The sequence below is a fragment of the Protopterus annectens genome, chromosome 4.part1, assembly GCF_019279795.1.
Source record: "Protopterus annectens isolate FY-2018-M chromosome 4.part1, PAN1.0, whole genome shotgun sequence".
NCBI lineage: Eukaryota > Metazoa > Chordata > Ceratodontiformes > Protopteridae > Protopterus > Protopterus annectens.
Window position 1 is genome coordinate 806,116,046 of NC_056734.1, and position 15,854 is coordinate 806,131,899.

At 36.6% G+C, this 15,854-nt stretch overlaps 1 protein-coding gene across 1 annotated transcript in view; it reads left to right on the forward strand.

Moving 5' to 3' along the window:
* LOC122801311 (unconventional myosin-VIIa-like) overlaps positions 1–15,854 on the forward strand; it is a 951,466-nt gene that overhangs the window by 368,067 nt on the left and 567,545 nt on the right. Inside the window, 1 exon segment of the mRNA XM_044070855.1 lies at positions 6,796–6,888. Coding sequence (XP_043926790.1) covers positions 6,796–6,888 — 93 coding nt within the window.

The window sequence follows — 15,854 nt, forward strand, 5'->3', positions numbered from 1 at the left end:
GTATTGTATGAGGAAGTCAGGAGTGTCAGAGAAGTATGTAAGAGTGGTACAGGATATGTACGAGGGTAATGTGACAGCGGTGAGGTCTGCAGTGGGAGTGACAGATGCATTTAATGTGGAGGTAGGGTTACATCAAGGATCAGCTCTGTGCCCTTTCTTATTTGCAATGGTGATGGACAGGTTGACAGACGAGATCAGACAGGAGTCCCCGTGGACTATGATGTTTGCAGATGACATTGTGATCTGTAGTGAGAGTTGGGAACAGGTGTAGGAGACCCTGGAGAGATGGAGGTATGCTCTAGAGAGAAGAGGAATGAAGGTCAGCAGGACTAAGACAGAATATATGTGTGTGAATGAGAGGGAGGATAGGGGAATGGTGAGGATGCAAGGAGTAGAGGTGGCAAAGGTGGATGAGTTTAAATACTTGGGGTCAATAGTTCAGAGTAATGGTGAGTGTGGAAGAGAGGTGAAGAAGAGAGTACAGGCAGGATGGAGTGGGTGGAGAAGAGTGTCAGGAGTGATTTGTGACAGACGAGTACCTGTAAGAGTGAAAGGGAAGGTCTACAAGAGGATAGTGAGACCAGCTATGTTATATGGGTTGGAGACAGTGGCATTGACAAAAAGGCAGGAGTTTGAGCTGGATGTGGCAGAGTTAAAGATGTTAAGATTTGCACTGGGTGTGATGAGGATGGACAGGATTAGGAATAAGTATATTAGAGGGTCAGCCCAGGTTGGAAGGTTTGGAGACAAAGCCAGAGAGGCAAGATTACATTGGTTTGGACATGTGCTGAGGAAGGATGCTGAGTATATTGGGAAAAAGATGCTAAGGATGAAGCTACCAGGTAACAGGAAAAGAGGAAGGCCTACGATAAGGTTTATGGATGTGGTGAGAGAGGACATGCAGGTGGTTGGTGTGACAGAGCAAGATGTAGAGGACAGGAAGAAATGGAAACAGGTGATCCGCTGTGGCGACCCCTAACTGGAACAGCTGAAAGAAGATGATTAGTAGCAAAATGAACTGATCTCATCTGACATAACTAAATAAAATGAACTATCTAAATATTAGTAAACAATACAACCAGCAGATTCAAACTGGAGTATTAAAAATACATTAATATTATTATTATATAGCCCATTCATAAGAACAAACAGAAATTATCCAAAACAATATTCAGTCAATAGTTCAAGCCAATAATATTACTTTCACATGCTAATTGAATAAACGGGTAAACTAGGAAACAGTAATTCCAACTAAATAAAAGATGCAATCCTTAGACACTCATCATGACATCTGTTCTCTAATCTTAAAGGATATTTCATGCAACCCCACGTCAGACCACACATATTTTCTGAAATGAATGGGTGTAGTGTTATCAGCTTTTACCAGATCAAGCTTCACTTTTAGTTTCCTTTAGGAATGTTATGAGGGTCAGTCCCTGTGATTGATAATGAATCCCACCACGGGTGCTAAGAACAGCAGCCAAAAGGGACTGTTTCCTCAGTTTGTGATTCAGAGACCACGTTAGCTGTTGGCTCAGGCACCCCACCCACACATTTGCTCTACCACACACACACACACGCTGTCATACCTCTTACCTGCCCCTGAGTTGACAGAACATCCCTGATGTAGCCCTTTGTTTTTACCCCCTTTCCCTTCAAATTACAGTGTTATTTTTCTTATGTTCAGAAAGTGCATCACAATGCTACACTTTTTGCTCCATTTACTTTTTAAGTGCCTCAGAGTAATATTTAAAAAATCTCCCTGATGTACTCTAGTGCTCCTCCTGGCTTTGTCTGGAAGTCTTGAGCACAGCCATTTAGAGGGAGAGAGGTAGCCCACCTCCCCCACTCTCACACAACCTTATCCCAATTAACCATGCTTGATTTTACTGAATGTCCCTGATTTTGCCTTATGCCTGCCCTGTCCCTTGTAACTGGTAGACAGCTGCAGCTAGTCAATAACACCAGACATTAGAGTTTCATACTTCTTATGATTCACAAAATACATCTTAGTCTAAAATGTATTGCTCTGAAGTGCTTCCTGTGTCAAAAGTGTGGAGGCATGAAGCTTTTTCTATGTTGTTCTTTAATTTATTTATTTATCTATTTATTTATAGTCACTTATAGTAATAGTTAAAGGCTATCCCTAGTTTTAGTGCAGATGACTAAAGCTCTTCCTAGTTGGTGAGCTGTTCTCTGTGCCAAGGATACAGTGTTTGAAGATTTATTTCTCTTATTTTTTAAAAAAGTATCTCTAGCATCGAGTGCTACCCCTATACTTCTTAAATCTTTCATACTGCAAAGCCTGTGAAGTATCTTTAGGGTACTATTTATAGAGTATCCCTGGTGTCTTGCACCCCTCATTGGCATACATCTTTCATGCTGCAAAACTGCTGTTCTATTAACTTTTTAAATTTTCAATGGTGTAGTAATTACATTTTCCTGATATTTAATGCCCCCATCAATATTGCAGGATTTGCCTGTTAGTTTAGTGGAATACAGAGGTATAACAGTGCCCCAGGCATGTGTGTGCACTCACATACACACGTAAACATTTGTATGTACACACACACACACACACACACACACACACACACACACACACACACACACACACACACACACACACACACACACACACACACACACACACACACACACACACACACACACACACCTGAGACCACTTAACCATCAGCATACACTCACACATATAGCCAGAAACATATACACATGCACACACACCCCACCATTTGCCTGTCTCCTATTCTCCCAGCCTCTTACCTCTAAAATGTTCTCACTCATTGAAAGTATTGGGTGAACTCTTGGCCAGTTTTACTCAATTGGCTGAGATAACTTTCTCAGATGAGGGATTCTGTGAATAGCTTAGCTGCATAAATGTCTTACTGCAGACATTTGCAGGGAAAGAGCACATGGCTAATTCGCATAGGTCACTCTCCCAGAATGCCTCATTAGCATATTGTTTGGCTGTGGAGTCAGTCTACCAAGGTGATTCTACAGACCTTGTAGGATCATTGTGGTGGGCCTGTATCTGAATCAAAAAGGGCTGCAATTAGCAGTAGCATTCCTTGTTAAGCTTGCTGCTGGTCATGGCTCTTTCTGAATCTGTTTCAGTGTTTTTTAAAGTAATGTTTTGAAATATTCAGTGGTACTTTCTATTAGTCTAGCAATGTTGTCATAGTACTCATATTGCATCTGTATTTTATAACAGTAGTGCATTTTATTCACCTTTTAATGTGTTTCTTATACCTGTTTTCAAATAATAGATGTTTGTCTTTTGTTAAACATTAAGTTTTCTTACTGTTTTTGGTTTTGTTTTTTACTGATATATTTACTAAAGTCATGCATTCTGAGTTTGATTTGGGGGAAATGCTGAGGTGATTAGTTTGTACTGTAGATCTGGAGTTACCCTGCGTATTTGATTACTTTTCTGGTTTACCCTCCTCATTGAGTGAATAGGAGTAAAAAAAAATGCCTGATTGTTTTTTTGGGGTTTTTTTTTGTTTTTTTGTTTTTTGTATTCATTTTTCTATTTTTGTTTTATGGCTGGATTTAGTACTTCATGTTATTTTATGGTTACTTCTTTGGGGGGTGCAGGTGCATGCTGTGTATTTAATATTCATATAATATCTACAAATGTATGCATGTACAGTTATGACTACAATTTGTCCCTCTTTGCACAGAACAGTCATTTGTTGGGCAGCTATGTACTGTGAAAGCAAACATGAAAATGGTAAATGTTCTAAGGTTTTAATACAAAAATATTTCCAATATTTCCTTTAATGTTTGCATAAAATAATTATTTTGTATTTGAAACACCTAACTATTATAAAAGCAGTATAAATAAAACAAATATTATAAGGATACATTTTTAGAATGGCAAAAAATGAAGTCTAGTCCTTTGCATTCATCATGGGTATAGTTTGTCCTGCAAAACCTTGCATTTTTATAACAAAATGTTCTATATTCAGCATTTGGAAAGGCTGCATCCCTGTGTACAACACACACACACACACATAAATATATATATATATATATATATATATATATATATATATATATATATATATATATATATATATAGGTCTACTTCTGATTGTCGAAAACCCAGTTTATCGACAATCAGAAGAGCGAACCCATTTAAGCGAAAGTGTGCTACATCAAATGTGCACTTTCGCAAAAGCCAGTTCTCTGAACCGCATTACAGTGGGGATAAGGAAATATATCCTTTTCCCCACTGTAGTGCAATCTCGGAGTTAGTATATTTAAGTAGGGGGGGGGGGTGCAGGGACCTTGCCCCTCTGCAAAATATTGTTTAAAGGAGTTTTATGTTTTGTTTTTTACAGTTCAGAGAACCGGCTTTTGCAAAAGTGTACTTTCGATGTTGTGCACTTTCGCTTAAATGGGTTTCGATGTTGCTTGTTTGATATTGTGGGATTTCGATCAAGCAACATAGACCCATATGTAGATATATATATATATATATATATATATATATATATATATTTTTTTAATATATATATATATATATATATATATATATATATATATATATATATATATATATATATATATATATATATATATATATTTATATATATATATATATATATGTATATATATATATATATATATGTGTGTGTGTGTGTGTGTGTGTGAGATGTCTCTTCACTGGCCAGTAATCAAGGAGCCTGAATGCTCACCACTGACACTAGAGAGGGACATGCACTTGGAATACAAATGGATACACTCAGTATTTCCAGATGCAGACCTCTCTGTATCAAGCACAATTTCCCTTAAGAGCACACAGGGAACACACTCAGTCTGCAGTCTGGATCTCTCTATCTGTCTCCCTCCAGGTCCCCAATAAGACTTCCCTCTGGTAAAGCTGTAGGGTTAAGTCCTCAGCCGAATGTCCAAGCCAAGACCTCCAGCACTCTCTCTGTGAACCCAGTGCTTGGTATCTCTGCTCCAAGTAGTTCACACACACACACACACACACACACACACACACACACACACACACACACACACACAAACACACACACACACACACACACACACACACACACACACACACACACACACACACACACACACACACACACACACACACACCTGGGAAAGGCTGGCACAGATTTACCTGCTGTGTCCCCTTTTGCCCAGAGTATAAGGTAGTTATCATCGACTCCAGACATGCCACAATCAGCTACTCTAAGGCCCTTAACAAAGGGTGTCCAATTATACTGTGTAATATTAATAGTAATACAAATGGTAGTAGTTGACCAAGACAGCTAGGCCTTCTAGAGTGGCCCACACAGTGTCATCAAATAAATATAAGCACTCTCAAAGGTTAAATCCTTTCAACTAGAATCAGCCACAATAAAAGTTTTAAATACATTTAATAATAAATAATAAAAGAACAAGAAAATGCTAAATATATATTCACAGTAAACCACAGAGTTCAAATCACAGGAAATATTGAAAATAACATTGATGGACAGACTCATACAAATGAAGAAAAGCAATGTCTAAACTAAGCTTCACTATATTCCTAACTGAATCTAGGAGAATTACTATTCCCTAATAATTTACTTGATAGAGCAAGGCACAATGAAATATGTGAGCAGTCTTTTTAGTCGGGTTTCCCAAAACAGAATACTACATCCTCAGAGATTACTCAGTGTAAAATATAATATCCAAGATTGCTTGCAGAATGACCTCATCTGGACCACCTGACTCTAGGTTCTCACAGTATCCCCCTTTGAAGTTGAGACAGGAATTTAGCATAGATGACTGCAATACACATCTAAATGTTTATGGCAGTGTCTGGGGTTTCCCCTCTTTTACTGAGCTAATGAACAAAGCTTCTTCCACACCCACTGTCTCCGGTACTATTCAGCACTGTGGGCTGATGTTTTAATAGTTTAACAGCTCATTTACTTTTCCCTTATTTTCTTAAAGTAAGCTAGCTGGTTAACCTCTGCTGTCCCAGTACCCTCTATTAAAAATATATACATTTAATTCAGTTACAATAATACAGGTACATTTCTTTTCATTTCAGCAGGGTGCACTGTTGGTACATTTTAATACAAGCAAACCTCACAAATATATTTTCAGGACAAGCATCTGTATAAGTCAGTTTGATATACAAATGACATATAATTATTTACAAAATTCCAGCTAGCTGTGCTAGCACAAGTCATGCATCCACTGCCCTACTTCTCCTGGTATGGCTGGCAGTGGTGCTGCAGTTGTGTTGTTGCCTCACAGAAAGAGGTTCTCTGGTTCAATTCTCGGCTGCGGTACCTTCTATGTGGAGTCTGCATGTCCTCCCTGTGGCCATGTGGGTTTCGTCCAGGTGCTCCAGTTTCTTCCCACGTTACAAAGACAGGCATCTGGGGCATTTCTCCCTGGACCTCTGCTGAAAATTGGCTTCATTCCAAGTCAGACTTTCCCAGTAAAACAAATGTTAAATAAATAAAACAAATGTTAAATAAAATTAAATCAATATTTATGTGTGTGTGTGTGTGTGTGTGTGTGTGTGTGTGTGTGTGTGTGTGTGTGTGTGTGTGTATCTATGTATGTATATAGTGACAGATACTATTTCATATAGGTACCTGAAGTTACCATCTGACAGTTTACAACTATGATCTGCTCCCACCATTGCATATACATTTTAATGCATTCATCAGAGGTGACGGTGTTAAACTCTGAATGAAATATGATTGATTACCTGGTGCAGTTACATAAATCCGTGATTCTTTTCTTTAGGAGGATGCACTTACCTACTGCAAAAAAATTGCTGAGACCCTTACAGGAGTAGACGAAGACTGGAAAATTGGAAGAACCAAACTGTTCCTGAAGGTATGGAGCTTTTCTGAATATTTGAACAATAAATACTGGAATTAAGTTATTACTCTGAAGGTATGGAGGTTTTCTGAATATTTGAACAATAAATACTGGAATTAAGTTCTTACCTTTGTTGCTATTTGTATCTAGTTTGGTAACAGACAGAAAAGCAATGCATTTGTCAGTGATACTCAAATCACTGTGATTTGTATACTAAGGTGGAAACTGCTGTATTTCAGAGATTTCAGTACACTGACCTCAGAGACAGTATATATAAGTATGGTGTGGTAGGTTAAGAAGGGATTGAACTTATAAAGTGTTAAAGGAAGGTATGATGGTTATTGTCAACAATCAAAGTTTTTTGATGGCACTTTCCAGTGTCAGTCATTACTGCATCATATTTCAGTCAGTGTCATCTCCAACATCACAGTTCTGTGGTATTCTACTGTTTGACGTTTTTTCATGCATATGTGTGAGATACTGTAGTTATATATTTTATGTATAGGTATGGCTACATATACATATATATAGGCAGTAACATGCCTTTCAATGAATTTTAGTTTGACTGAAACACAAATCACTGAAAACACATTTCACTGAAGACACATTTTGTAGACTCACTATTCACAGAAACCTGTAGAAGTCTATAGATAGTAAGAATTGGTGTGGTTCAAGTTCATAGGAATCATTAGGGAAGTTACTCTAGAAAACTATGGGCAGGATTCATTAAGGTACCATAACATAACATATATATCTCTGAGTACATGTCGTGTACCTTGTACGCATTCAGCAACTGCCTAAATACAGTGCTGCATGGTCCTCTACCAGAAAGATGATATACAATACACATGCATACATACAAAATTTCATTCACTGGCATTAATGCCCTTCTAGCTTGCCAATATACCAAAACAGTTGTTCCCATAATAAGTGTCCAGTCTATTCTTAAAAAATACTTAAACCAGTGCTTACTTTAATGCAATTTGGTATTATGTTCCATTCATCAGCTGCTCTCTCAGAGAACCAATTAGTACTCTTCTCATTCCTATAGAATATTCTGCATAGGCTGTCTGATGATTGTCTACTACTTTTTGATAACTCAAACATTCCCAGAGGTAGTTGTCTCTAAATGCCCTATATACCTGAAGAAGGTCTCCTCTTACAAATCTATAAGAGACACTGAACAAGTTCAAATATTTTAATCTTTCACAATAACTTCAGTTTTCACATCATTTGATGCCCTTGGTATATTTCAGCAGTACTCTTTCCAGTTTACTCATGCTTGATTTTTTATAAGGTTTCCATGTTGTTATTCCATACTCAGGTCTGGGTTTAATGTAACTAAGAAACAAAAACCTCATCATTTATGATTTCCTAGACTTTATAAATTAGGGTTACATTAAGAATCGTGGAGGACTTCTGAGAGTCTTCCGGCTTTCTGCAGGGAGAGGGGGTTGGGTGCCCGGGTGGTCCGAGAATGGCGAGCAGAGTGCGATGACCTCAGTCAACAGGTGTCAATGATATTATTATTTTATAATTCAACATCTCCGTCGTATGTTGTTGACGATCTTAACTGGGGATTATTTTGGGGGTAGGGCTTATATCATGACCGCCCTGGAAAAACATGCTAGGCGTTATTCTCTGATTAGGTCTTATTTATGGAGAAATATGATATGTATAATTTTATTACTAGCAAGCATGTTTAATAATTCGCTTTCTTCTCTCAATAAATCATCTAAGGTCAACTTTCTTTTTGTTCCTTTTATATAGACTTTGAAACTGACCTTCACATGTCCTCTCAAATACAAAATCAGAGGGTTGGGGGAGGTGGAATAAAGGTACTCTCCCTCAACAAACATTCTGAATTTACATTAGCAGCTTTGTCAAGAAATAATAACTTAGGGTTCAAACATCTACTAAAACCAAAGGAAACCAAAGCGAGAACCATTAAAAAACTGGATTTATTAACATAAGCGCTTTCAGAAAAGTCAGTGCTCTTCCTTCATCAGATAAAAATCCACTACATTGCCACTTAGTTTTATATTAACACAATATTCCAATTAACCAATCAATGCAGTCAAATGGTGACTTGAAAATACAAAACAAAATAAAATAAAATGAGTACTCCAAAGTATTACATTCCTAAACGGAATTTCACTACATCATATAAGGTTGCCTGCAAAAAAAACAAATCCATGATAAAAAATTATTAATTCGTAAAATGTTTTATCTCTTTAGTGCTAAAAGTTTCAGAAGACATTTGATAGAAATGTTTTCATTAAGACCCGGGGGGGGGGGGGCATTGGCTACACATTTGATTTGCCACAGTAGTTCTTCTATCTCTAGCCTAATCTGCCATGGGCCACCTCTTTCATCTTGTGTTATTTGTTTCAAGACTGTAAACCTGAAGTTATGTTGGGGAAACAGAGATATGTGCCTTGCTAAGGCATTAGTCATATCTCCCTTATTAATAGCATATTGGTGCTCGTATATACGCTGTTTGAGTTTTCTTTCAGTCTTTCCTATATAGAAAGCAGTACAGTCTTGGCATAACGCAGCTTAAACAACACTTATGGAATTACAAGAATATTTACCCTGGACTTTATAAATTCTATTATTGATTTTAAATTGATAAGTTGAACTTATAAATTTACACTGTTGACAAGACCCACATTTTGTCATGCCCTTATTTCTATTGGGTACAGACTTGTTAGAATATTCAAACAAAGATTTTAAATTAGGTCCTCGTCTATATGTAATTCTTGGTTGGTCACCTAATAGGTTCTTCAAACTGCTATCTTCAACTATTAAAGCCCAGTTTTTATTCAAAATGTCTCTAATCAAAGCGTGGTCCAAATTGTATGTACACAAAAAACTGGTGGTAAAATTTTGTGTATTTGTGTTCAAAGAACTTACTTGTTCGTCAATAGTATTGACCTGTACAAGTGATGATTCCTTAGAAAGTAAGGGCTTAAAATGTCCTATATGCCTTTTGAAAGTTACTTCAGCTGAAATTTTAGCAATTAACATGGAAGGATACCCTCTATTGATAAACATATTCTCCAACAATTGACATTCCTCTAAAAAGTCGTTCTCATCCGAAATCATTCTAGCTGCCCTGACCATCTGCCCCTTGACGATGGCCCTCTTTTGATGGTAGGGGTGGCAGCTAGAAAAATGGAGGAATGAATTTGAATATGTAGGCTTCCTAAATATAGTACTCTTGTATGTACAATTCTTAGAATCTTTGTGAATATGAATATCCAAAAAATTAATATTTTCGGTTTGTAAGTTGTAAGTAAACTCAAGAAAATGTGTTAATGAAGTAATTGAAACAATAAATTCTTGAACTATTTCGCTGGGGCCTCGCCATAATAAAAACATGTTGTCTTGGTAACGAGTGTACCATACGACATGCTTCAGAAAAAAGGGGTTCTTGAATAACAATATTGTTTCCCAATAAGCCATGATACAATTGGCGAAACTACCGCCACATGGCGACCCCATAGCAACCCCAGTTTTTTGAAGATACATTTTCCTGTCAAACCACATAAAGTTATTAGTAAGAATGATCTCCAAGAGGGTTTCAACCACGTAAATTGTGTTTTCGTTCACTTTCTTTTGAACCATAAACTCCCTTATCCATTCTAATCCTAGACTTTGGGGAATCACTGTGTACAAGTCCCTGACATCTATAGTCAAGAACTTATAGTCTGCATGAAATAGGATTTTACTAAACTCAGATAAAAACTCCAAGAATCCTTGCATATTTGGTTTTCCTGCTGTATTAAAGGTTTAAGGACAGTGTCTACGTATTTGGCACAACCATAAGTAATGGACCCACGCCCATCAACTATAGGCCTAAAAGGGGGGGATCCATAGTTCTCTTATGAATTTTTGGTTTGGTATTTTTAATTCGGTTACTTCTACGGAGGGTAAACTTTTTCGCTGTAGGAAACTACAGCTTGAAATTGCATATCTGGAAGAATGTTTAGAAAAATAAATTATAACGAAGGGACTTAGACAGTGGAGGTATCCGGCCGGTCTAGTTAATGGATCTCAGTTCCATAAGGAACTTTTAAGTTTGTTCAACAGGTAAGGGTACGAGTTTATCAAAGCTCTTATTAATTACTATAAACTTGAAGTCAATACTCTTAAAACTGAGCTTGAAACATTGGCACAATCAATTCAATCAAATATTGATTTTTCATGATATAAATATGATTATACGAGAACTTTCACTAGCATTGAGGCTAGTATAAGTAAGATGATTAACATCAAAAAGAAAAAAATAACAAGAGATGTGCAGCAATATGCTACCAACAAAGCGTATCCTTCTCCACCCCCTATTTTTATTTCTGGTGATGCTACTTCTACTTCCATTGAATTTAATGATAATACTGAAGGGAGAGATGTCACAGCCCCAATGTTGAAACTAACAACACTGTGGGGCAAACTGCTACCCTCCGTAGAAGTAACCGAATTAAAAATACTTCTAACAACACCAATCCTTCTAATAATGGCAGTAATAGCACCGCACCATCAAGTTCTAGTCATCAGGAGGGTTTTCGAATGGGACAATCCACCCAAACGAGGAAGGCAGCTACAACCAGAAATCAGGGTCGGACACGCAACCGGAGGAACCAGCGAAGGAGATAACTAGGATTAATGTTTTGAACCCACAAATTTTGTCTAACTCAAGAGGGGACTTTCATGTATATAATTATACTGACTTAAACATCCCCATGATATAATCGACTTTCTAGCTGTGGGTTTAACTTTTGTGCCTGATTCTCACATTAATTTGGTCAACTCTATAGTCGACCTTAAATTGTTCACTCGGAAAATCAATTTGAATGCCCTTTTTGGTTCTAACTCCACAGTCAATAGCTCTTTCAGGGTTGCCAGTTTATTTAACCCCCCATTACATCCTAACATTTTTTCTTTTGAAAAAATGTGTGAAATTGATTTTAGATCTTTGAGTCTCAATAGATCTAATATTAGAAATAAAAGTATCAACATCAACACTAATGAACGTGAATTTATTCGATTACTTAAAGATTGTAACATCAGGGTAATGAAGCCCGACAAGGGGAGGCGGGCTGGTTCTTATGGACCATGACATCTATATTTCAAACATGTTAAAACATTTGGGCAATACTTCTTATCAAGTTGTTAGTATTAATGAAGCAAATATCGCTTTTAAAAGAATTAGAGACATGTTGGAAGATCTTCTTTTAGAAAGGGCTATTGACATTGACCTTTTCAATTTTTTAACTATGCTTGCACCTAGAACACTGGCACTTTTTTGGTACACCAAAATTTCGTAAGAGAACTATGGACCCCCCTTTTAGGCCTATAGTTGATGGGCGTGGGTCCATTATTTATGGTTGTGCTAAATATGTAGACACTGTCCTTAAACCTTTAATACAGCAGGAAAATCAAATATGCAAGGATTCTTGGAGTTTTTTATTTGAGTTTAGTAAAATCCCATTTCATGCAGACTATAAGTTCTTGACTATAGATGTCAGGGACTTGTACACAGTGATTCCCCAAAGTCTAGGATTAGAATGGATAAGGGAGTTTATGGTTCAAAAGAAAGTGAACGAAAACACAATTTACGTGGTTGAAACCCTCTTGGAGATCATTCTTACTAATAACTTTATGTGGTTTGACAGGAAAATGTATCTTCAAAAAACTGGGGTCGCTATGGGGTCGCCATGTGGCGGTAGTTTCGCCAATTGCATCATGGCTTTTTGGGAAACAATGTTGTTATTCAAGAACCCCTTTTTTCTGAAGCATGTCATATGGTACACTCGTTACCAAGATGACATGTTTTTATTATGGCAAGGCCCCAGCGAAATAGTTCAAGAATTTATTGTTTCAATTACTTCATTAACACATTTTCTTGAGTTTACTTACAACTTACAAACCGAAAATATTAATTTTTTGGATATTCATATTCACAAAGATTCTAAGAATTGTACATACAAAAGTACTATATTTAGGAAGCCTACATATTCAAATTCATTCCTCCATTTTTCTAGCTGCCACCCCTACCATCAAAAGAGGGCCGTCGTCAAGGGGCAGATGGTCAGAGCAGCTAGAATGATTTCGGATGATAACGACTTTTTAGAGGAATGTCAATTGTTGGAGAATATGTTTATCAATAGAGGGTATCCTTCCAAGTTAATTGCTAAAATTTCAGATGAAGTAACTTTCAAAAGGCATATAGGACATTTTAAGCCCTTACTTTCTAAGGAATCATCACTTGTACAGGTTAATACTATTGACGAACAAGTAAGTTCTTTGAACACAAATACACAAAATTTTACCACCAGTTTTTTGTGTACATACTATTTGGACCACGCTTTGATTAGAGACATTTTGAATAAAAACTGGGCTTTAATAGTTGAAGATAGTAGTTTGAAGAACCTATTAGGTGACAACCAAGAATTACATATAGACGAGGACCTAATTTAAAATCTTTGTTTGAATATTCTAACAAGTCTGTACCCAATAGAAATAAGGGCATGACAAAATGTGGGTCTTGTCAACAGTGTAAATTTATAAGTTCAACTTATCAATTTAAAATCAATAATAGAATTTATAAAGTCCATGGTAAATATTCTTGTAATTCCATAAGTGTTGTTTATGCTGCGTTATGCCAAGACTGTACTGCTTTCTATATAGGAAAGACTGAAAGAAAACTCAAACAGCGTATATACGAGCACCAATATGCTATTAATAAGGGAGATATGACTAATGCCTTAGCAAGGCACATATCTCTGTTTCCCCAACATAACTTCAGGTTTACAGTCTTGAAACAAATAACACAAGATGAAAGAGGTGGCCCATGGCAGATTAGGCTAGAGATAGAAGAACTACTGTGGCAAATCAAATGTGTAGCCCATGCCCACCCCCCCACCCCCAGGTCTTAATGAAAACATTTCTATCAAATGTCTTCTGAAACTTTTAGCACTAAAGAGATAAAACATTTTACGAATTAATAATTTTTTATCATGGATTTGTTTTTTTGCAGGCAACCTTATATGATGTAGTGAAATTCCATTTAGGAATATAATACTTTGGAGTACTCATTTTATTTTATTTTGTTTTGTATTTTCAAGTCACCATTTGACTGCATTGATTGGTTAATTGAAATATTGTGTTAATATAAAACTAAGTGGCAATGTAGTGGATTTATATCTGATGAAGGAAGAGCACTGACTTTTCTGAAAGCGCTTATGTTAATAAATCCAGTTTTTTAACGGTTCTAGCTTTGGTTTCCTTTGGTTTTAAACAGTCTGTTTTGGTTTTCGTGTGTTTTTCTAACATCTACTAAATAGCTTCAGTTGTGTGACAGCATTGAATATGTCAAGTTTAAAACTAGGAGTAAAACTGAAGCCTTTTTTAAAAATATGCATGACTATTTCTAAAAACTCAACATCAGATAAATTAAAAACCTTGAAAGGTTCTGAAAGAGTTTGTTAGTAGGCTTATTGCAACCACAAGTACATACACTTAATGTTTGTATCTGCCCCTGCCCCAAAGGTTTGCAAATGTCTCTCCCATTTCGTGATTCGAATTGGGTCTTGTGCCTTGGTTTTTTTGGTGGTTGGCAAGTCCTTCGGAGCATCAAAATTGTGGTTGGTCTAAAAAAACATCATCAGAATCACCATTGTCTGTAGTGTAGTTCACCGAACTCATATTGTCCCTGAAAGACACCATTCTGACCCTATTTCAGTAAGGGATAAGCTCTCCCTGCTCATAGTCTATTTTATCACTTCTGAGTGCATTTTGCACTCTTTGTTTTTAGTAACATTAGAATCTACCTTCTTAAAAATATTAGTATACTTTTGTTTAATCTGTATAATCGGTAAATATCATAACATCCAACTTCGTCACCAAGCTCTATATCCAATCTGACGTCTCTTGCTTTTAACTGTGTCTGTCCATGAGAATTGTGAGTCCCTACTAGGGAGCACTACTAAACCATTGTACATAATCACTTTGTTTTATATTTTCTAATGTTATCCAACTTCTTGTGCAATCTATGTAAGTTTGTCTATTTTGAGTTTTTCTCCCCGGGCCTCTGCTGAAAATGGGCATGTATCCAGTCAGACTATCCCGGTAAACAAATGTAAAATAAACAAAATAAATAAAAATAAATAAAATAAATAATCTTTTTATACAACCTATACTTCTTTAACTATAATTTATCAATTGGTTAATATAATTAGAAAAACTCAAAGCCGAATTTACCCGTATATGCAGGTCCTTAAATGAATCTACAGTTTCAGTCACTGTGTGCTGTATTAAGTATACGCAGGTCCTTAATAAATGAATCTACAGTTTAAATCACTGTGTGCTATATTAATTATTAATCTTTCAATTTATATCTCCCAAATCTCCTGTCTTTTTTTTATGTATTTATCGGTGTATTATTCTTCTCTGCCCAAATGGTCAATTTAGTCAAGTTCTTTTGCACACATACCCTATCTGTAAAACATGTAATAAGTTTACCCAGTTTCAGGTCATCTGCATATAGACTGTAGAACTTCTCAGATGAAGAAGTTAGATCTGAAAGCAATTAAGAGCCTAGGACAGAGCCTTGTGGGATACCCTGACTGTAAACAAGAATTTCATCTGTCCAATTTCCATATAATACTTGCTATGCCCTATTTGTAAGCTAAGCAGCTATCCATCTTATCAAGACTACATCATATGTATGTATAGGGAAAAAAATGCTTGGCCTGAGCCGTGACATTGCCCTTTATCCCACTGTAGTGTGATCTCGGAGTTGGTATATTCAGTTGGGGGGTGTGGGTGGTAAAGCCCCCCACTTTAAAATGTTTTAACTGGTGTGTTTTGTTTTGTTAGTCTACCGATCTTTGCCCTAAGAAAAAAATCGGTGACCTGAGGTTTCACTGTTTGAACATTTCGCTCTTTACGTGTCGGCAAAATGGCATTCGCTGTAA